The following is a 7,103-nucleotide window of genomic DNA, read 5'->3' on the forward strand; positions in this document are numbered from 1 at the left end:
AAGCTATGCAAAGTCAGAACTAAATAACAAACTAAGGTTATAAGGTCAAAAGTTGTAAAGCAATAAATATGTCAAAATAGCAGATAAATGTCTAAAGGTGTCTTTTCTAACTCTGGGAAGCAAACCGATAACATCCCAGGTGTGGAGATCACTTAACAGCACTTTATGAGGTGGATGCAGTGTCATGTCAGCAAAACATCCCAATATTCCTTGCATTACATTCAGTATTCTAATATATTATCTGAAAAAGAAATACACTAAAATACACAAGATTTATAATTCTTATTGTTGGGAATACACATGTGAGGAGTGAATAAGTTAGCTGTTTTTGAAGCCTTTGTGGACTGCAGGTGGGAGGAGGAGAGAGTTCGCATTAACTTACCGAGTACTTGAGATCAGATATGTTGACATCTAGTCCTGTTGATCGTTTCAGATTCTCGTCATGAGACACCACGACTTGTTCATCCTTCGTCAAGTGGCAGTCAAGTTCCAACATATCAGTCCCCACATTAACTGCACTGAAAAAAGAGAATAACCCTGAGGATCTTTACACTTTCTCTCATTCAAAGAGAAAGAAATCACGTTTTAGCCTAGCGGGGAGGGGCAAACTGTAGCGCTTGAGTTGAACTCAGTTCCCAGGCAGTTTATACCATAAACTGCATGAAAATGTACTTAGCTGATCTATCCACTTGGAGCACCAGTGAAACAGGCCCTCCCAGCACTAGCCAGACACTTACGGGCTGATTCAAACAGCCACAATGCTTCAAGACGAGATTTCTGGCCACTGTTAGCTTGTGAAAGGAGGGAAGCAGCAGTGAGTGATCTGGACATGGGGCTGCAAGGATGGAGCACCAGCAGTTTCTTAAAAATTGCAGTTGCAGTGTGGTGGGAAAATATCTAGGAAGTAAGACAGCTAAGAGGGGCAAAGAACAACTTGCATATCGATCGCAGGTCCTGAGCTTTACTGCCATCCACAAAGAAGCAGACAGAGCAACATCTTTACTATTTGTAGATGGTATCTTAGGGTAAACCAAACAGTCCAGTCAATTATAAGCTTTGACATACAGAGGCCACTTATCCAGCAGACATGGCTTCATTTCACCGGTTACAGTGAGAAGGAAAAAGATAAACAACAGCTACACACAGGCCACTACTTAATGGCTCTTCAAGGACTTTGAAACAAGGGATTTGAGCCAATTAAGGACTTTTGTTTTCCATTTGTAATCAAGTTTGCTTTGGTGTGTTGGTGTGAGCAGGTCAATGGATGGCCAGCTTTTTAGACTGGGGACGGTTAATTATTTTAATATCAGGATTTTTACAGTGCTGCCACTACCCCACACTGATATTCAGCTTGAATCGAGTGTAAACACAGTATGAAGTTCTGCTTGGCTTCAGAGAGCAGCAAACAGGGAAGAAGTCCTACCCTGGAGGCTCATCACCTTTCAGTCTGATTTGAGTCTCTCTTTGTTTGTACAAGACATTGGACTGGCACACAAAGGTCTCAGTTCTAATTGTTCAAAAGTCTTAGCGGAACCATGAGAGAGATGCTTTGCCTCAGCAATGAATGGTGCAACACAAAAGATACTCTGCTCAAGTGAGGTACAACTCTGGGTAAAATAATTAGACTTTTCCCTAACTAAAGGCAGGCTTGAGTTTTGCTTTTGTATCGCAGACACGGCACTGAATGCAACACTTGTTTTATGGGCTGGTCACCAACACCAAGCAGTAGCACTTGAATGGAGATTGAGGGATTCTCGAGTAGCCTAGAAAGTAATATTTTACAGGGGCCATTCTCTGGGCTCTGCCCGCTGACCCATATAAGTAAAGGACTCTAGACCCATACCCCACCCACGGTGAACAGCGTCAGAGGCTCTGGCCAAGTTCTCTCCCCCCCCCCCATACCCCTTCACAACACAGCTCAACTTTCCTGCAGCTTGGCTCATGCATGTGGAGAAAGAATCTCCTCTTGAAACAGAAGCACGGCTAACGTTTTAGTAACATAACTGGAACACATCATGTTTACACCTCCATGTAACAATCACTGTATGTGCGGTGAGGTGCTGAACTGCACATGTTCTCAAGCACAAAATCAACTTTGCTGCTTTAGGCGAAATGCTAATGGGAGGAGGTGAGTATACTTAGCTGGAATGCTGCAGCAAGCATATGTGATGCTAACGAAACTAGGGATGAAAATAATCAGTAGGTACAATGAGCCACTCCCCAGAGAAACTGCCCACTAAGGAAAATAGCTTACCAGACCTACTTATTTCCACTGCCTTACAGTACAAGTACATGCAGCTGGGAAAAGTGGTTTACTTCTCACTGAAAAACAAAGCCCCAGGGTTGTTTTTTTTAAAAAAAGGCTACCTGTAAGACTACAACTTTGATTCTGACTACTTTCTTCTCTTAGTGTAGCCATCACACCCTACTGGTTGGAAAAAACCACCAATTGCTTCTTATACATGGTGAAGTGGAAAGGTGCAAGACCTTTGCAGTGTGGGGTGTTAATGGCACATCCATGCAAGGGGAGGATTCTGTACATGCAGGCTGATGGTGAAATCTGAGACTGGAGAGGCTGAAAGCCTGTAAAATATGAGACACAGAAGTACCCCACACATTCTTCTGTGGGGACTCCCGCTTTAGGGAACTGTCCGCCTGAGGTAATGTTTTCACAGAGTGTGCAAAACTAATATCAGAACGGTAACATAATGGAACAGCGCAGGCGGCCATTTCTACAAGGGACAGTAACCTAGTCTATTGCACATATCACCTCTCTTTATACTGTAATTATTGCACATCATGTTATAGGCTGGGTTTTGTTTGCATTGTTTCCAGTTCTACAATCCTAGTCCTACCACATTGTTAGCTGGAGGTCTTTGCTGCCTGACTGAATTGCTTTTCATATTTCGTAATCTGCTTTGAGTCTCAGAGAGCAAGGTGGGCTATAAGTGTGGTTAAAAATAGGGGAATTAATGATGTGCTGTACAACATGGTGAAGAATAAGGTGGTGCTTGGGTGATACAATGGGCTGGACTATTTAAGAGTGTCTGCCCTGACCTGGATGGTCCAAGGCTAGTCTGAGCTCTTCAGATCTCAAAAGCTACGCAGTCGGCACTGGTCAGTATTTGGGTGGGAGACCAAGGAATATTAGGGTGCTATGCAGAGACAGCCAATGGCAAACCACCTCTGATAATCTGGCCGTTGATTTGGAGGCTGTGGTTGGGTGGTTGAAACAGAGTAGGCTGAAACTGAATCCAACAAAGACGGAGGTTCTGTGGCTGGGGGGTGGGCCTTCAGGCTTGGGGCAAAGATTACCAGCTCTTGATGGAGCGCCTTTGACACTGGCAGAATCCGTCAAGAGCTTGGGAGTGATTTTTGACCCCTCCTTGAGTATGGAGGCCCAGGTTGCTCAGACTGCCAAGCTAACGTTTTTTCATCTACGCCAAGCTCAGCAACTGGCCCCTTTCCTGTTGCGCCCTGATCTGGCCATGGCTGGCCTTCCCTTGAGATTGACCTGGAAGCTCCAACTGGTCCAGAATGTGGTGGCACAAGTCCTGACAGGAACATCATGGATGGCGCATATACATCCAGTGTTGCACCAGCTACACTGGCTCCCAGTGGAATACCAAGTCAAGTTCAAGGTTTTGGTATTGACCTATAAGCCTTGAGCGGCCAGGGACTGACGTATCTATGGGACCGTCTCCTCTGTTATATCCCCAGGAGAGCTTTGCGCTCCTTAGACAGCAATCTACTGGTGATCCCCGGCCCTAGACATCCAGCTGTCCTCAACCAGGGCCTTTTTGGTCCTGGCCCCGACCTGGTGGAACTCTCTGCCAAATTCCATCAGGGCCCTGCGGGATCAATTCCGCAGGGCCTGCAAGGCAGAGATGTTCTGCCAGGCTTTTGGTTGAGGACAGCGACGGTCCCATCTTGGCTGGCACCCTTCCTGTTCCTTGTTGTCTACATCTATTTTGCCCTCCTCCCCCCATCCACGAAGTAGCCGGCAGTGGGAGTTGGAAGGATTGGTTATTCGCCATCTGTTTGTTTTGAAAATTGTATTAAGGTTTTAATTTTATCTTGTTTTATTTTGGGTTGTACATCGCCCAGAGCCCTGCAATAGCAGGGGTGGAGTGATTCATAAATATAAATAATAATAATAAAGTGCCCTTTCCTGAAATCCCTATGAGGACACCATAAGCCAGCTGTGACTTGACAGCACGTTCCTCCACCACCACCACTTCAGAGTGCAGGTGAGCGCATATGTTTTTCAGTGTTCCCCTATATTAACTAACTCCCTGCAAGTGGAGCACTAATGCAGCACGTTAAGGACCTTTCTACTTTAAAGACACTCAGGATGCCTTAGAATAATAATAATTTTAAACAACCTATACTAGAACTGCTCTCCTTGATGTGCTAATTATGCTGAGTCTTTACGTGGGGGCAAGCGTGAAAAATCCCAACCCTCCCCACTTGCATTCTGAAGTGGTACCGCTCAATCTACCGCCATGTTCTCCTGCACAGGTAGACCAGACCTGAAATCACACTATAATCCATTTTGCCTTCTTTACACAGAGCCTAGAACCAAATTTCTTGCAGTGTTCTTGAAGGGCTGAAACTCCTCCTCAGAAGCAGAGAAGGTCATTTTTTTTCACACAGACACTGACTTACTCGTTTCGTGCAGAGTGTTGTCATTTCCCTTGGCAGCCGAGAAAATACAAGCAAAAAGTATCTGAAGGGTTTAATGTTTTTAACATAAGTACTTTTAGTTTTGGTTATTTTAATGATGTTATTTATGGTTTATCTTCTTTGTGACTGAAGGTAGTGGCCTTGGTCTGTATGCAATAAATGCTATTGTATCATAAGAGACAATCAACATTTCACTGTCTCTCCTTGTGATAAGTCAGCACAGCCCTACCAAAACAGAATGGGAGCCACCTGCGCTGAGATTAAGCATGAATATTTTTAGTTGAAAATAAGGTCAGCTTGTTCTGGTCTGTGGTCTGAGCCACAGATACAGCTCTCTTCTCAGAGATCAGCTCTAGTACAGTTAAAAAGAAAAGGATGGAGAAGACTGGGTTGTGTTAAACCCGTCATGTTTAACTGCCATGGAGATTAGAAGCCCTGTGGCACCTTTCAATAATCTTTCAAGGTTAGGAAATGGTTGCCACTGCTGAATACTTTTCAAAGGATGTGTACCAGCTGTGTTAAATGCTGTTCAGAACAAAGGCTGGTTTTTTTAAAAAATCAATCCCTTGCAGTCACAGCTCCCTCACAAGGAATTTCATGTGCATTTTCTTGCTCTCCTATCCTATGGGGAAATCTTTTATAATTTGCCCTTTTGCTGTAAGTAATTTGATGGACCATAGAGAAGGGGGGGGGGAAGCACTGCAGCACTGTATTCCTTTCGAAATCCTGGTGTTAATATTGCAATCTGCAACCTACTCGACTTCAGAACACTCAGTTTCAGTGATCTGAAGTGGAATTAGCGTGGCGTATGTGGGATGCAAAGAGCAAGCTATAATGTTCACACACAACTGTTAGCTACCAAGGGAGTTTCTGAGAAGCAGCTTATGGTCTATTGCACAGATGTCAAACTCATTTGTTACGAGGGCCAGATCTGACATGTCACTTTGTTGGGCTGGGCCATGTGTGCCATAAATGTAATGCCAGGTACCAGAGATAGAAACTGTATAAAGGACAGCAGCTGGTAAGCTCCAAGTTGGTGTATCCTCACTGCAAGGCCCTGTGGGCTAGAAGGGGGGTGCAGAGGAAAACTCACATGGGTGGACTGGAAAGGCAGCAGTGCAGCGCTGGGCAGATACCCGCACAATGCTTGACGGCTGCAGATAAGGTTGTTCTGCCACTCCGAAGCCACAATGGAGTGGCTCCACCCATTTCCCCTAGCACTCCCTCCCTTACATTAGTTGCTTGCAGACCATATGGATGGGCTGGTTCTGGCCCCTGGCCCTTACGTTTGACACTCGTAGTCTAGTGTGTTTAATTCCACTGTATAGATTTTGCAGGCAATCTGCTTCTTAAGGGGTGGCTTTGAACTGCTGGGAAAAGCCACAATTACCCAGGTCTTCAGAGCCACTCTGTAAGAGAATGCAACAGATTCCTGCACAAAATCTTATTGGCATATAGCAACAGTTGACTGTAGTAATCTCCAGGATGTACATACTCAGTAGACACTACAAGATATATGTTAAAACAACGATGTCTAGAGCTGTTGTGAATTGAAGGTGTGAGTTGTTGTGGCCGAGAATTCCACAATTCAAGAAAAAAAGGGTTTCTGAGCTCTACTCTACCAAGCACTATAGAGCACATGCCACCCTGAAACTTTGCACATTTGTGTATCGAGCTAAAGCAGGGACTAACTCGGAGCCAATAGCCCTACTGATCCAGCCAGCTGTCATTAAGGTACAGGTCACCTCAGGGCCATAGCCATAAAATAAATTTTCTGCATCAGAGGCATTTAAATTCCTTAGGCGGCAGTTAAGTTAACTAAAGCTAAAGTTAATTAAATTAAAGTTACACAAATGGCTAATCAGGCGTGGCGACCCCAGCTTGGGCTGCCTGGCAGCAAAGAGCCACAAATGTGGCCCACCCACCTCCACAGGGCCCAGCCTGCAGTAAGGCAGTGGCTCCTGCAGCAGCTTCAGCCACTTGGCTGAGAAGTCAGCCGTGTCCACCATGCCGCACAGGAATGAATAGTCAGCATTATTCAAGGGGGCTCTTGTTTACCTAGATGATATCTTGCTGTACTCCCCCGACCTCCCCTCTCACATGAAATTGGTGAGGGAGGTCCTAACCACATTGCACAAGCACAAACTGTTTGCGAAACTTTCCAAATGCGAGTTCCACAAATCACACATTGACTTTTGGGGGTATCGGATTTCGAATAAGGGTCCGGAAATGGACCCAGAGAAGGTCAGGGATGTGCTGGGGTGGGAAGCCCCACGCACCCGTCGCCAACTACAGGCCTTTCTCGGATTTGTGAATTTTTACAGAAATTTCCTGGCCAACTTTGCCCAGATCAGTTTGCCCCTCACTGACTTATTAAAGACTAAGCCGGGGGCTGCGTTGGCTTGGAGCAAAGAGTG

The 7,103-nt window shown here is 45.3% G+C and overlaps 1 protein-coding gene across 1 annotated transcript in view; it reads right to left on the bottom strand.

The window, feature by feature from the left end:
- GDPD1 (glycerophosphodiester phosphodiesterase domain containing 1) overlaps positions 1-7,103 on the bottom strand; it is a 44,873-nt gene that overhangs the window by 16,402 nt on the left and 21,368 nt on the right. The window contains exon 3 of the mRNA XM_015424171.1: positions 383-518. Within this exon, the coding sequence (XP_015279657.1) occupies positions 383-518 (136 nt within the window). The remainder of the gene's footprint in view (positions 1-382; positions 519-7,103) is intronic.

The sequence above is a fragment of the Gekko japonicus genome, unplaced genomic scaffold (assembly GCF_001447785.1).
Source record: "Gekko japonicus isolate JY-2015 unplaced genomic scaffold, Gekko_japonicus_V1.1 scaffold1359, whole genome shotgun sequence".
Taxonomy (NCBI): Eukaryota; Metazoa; Chordata; class Lepidosauria; order Squamata; family Gekkonidae; genus Gekko; species Gekko japonicus.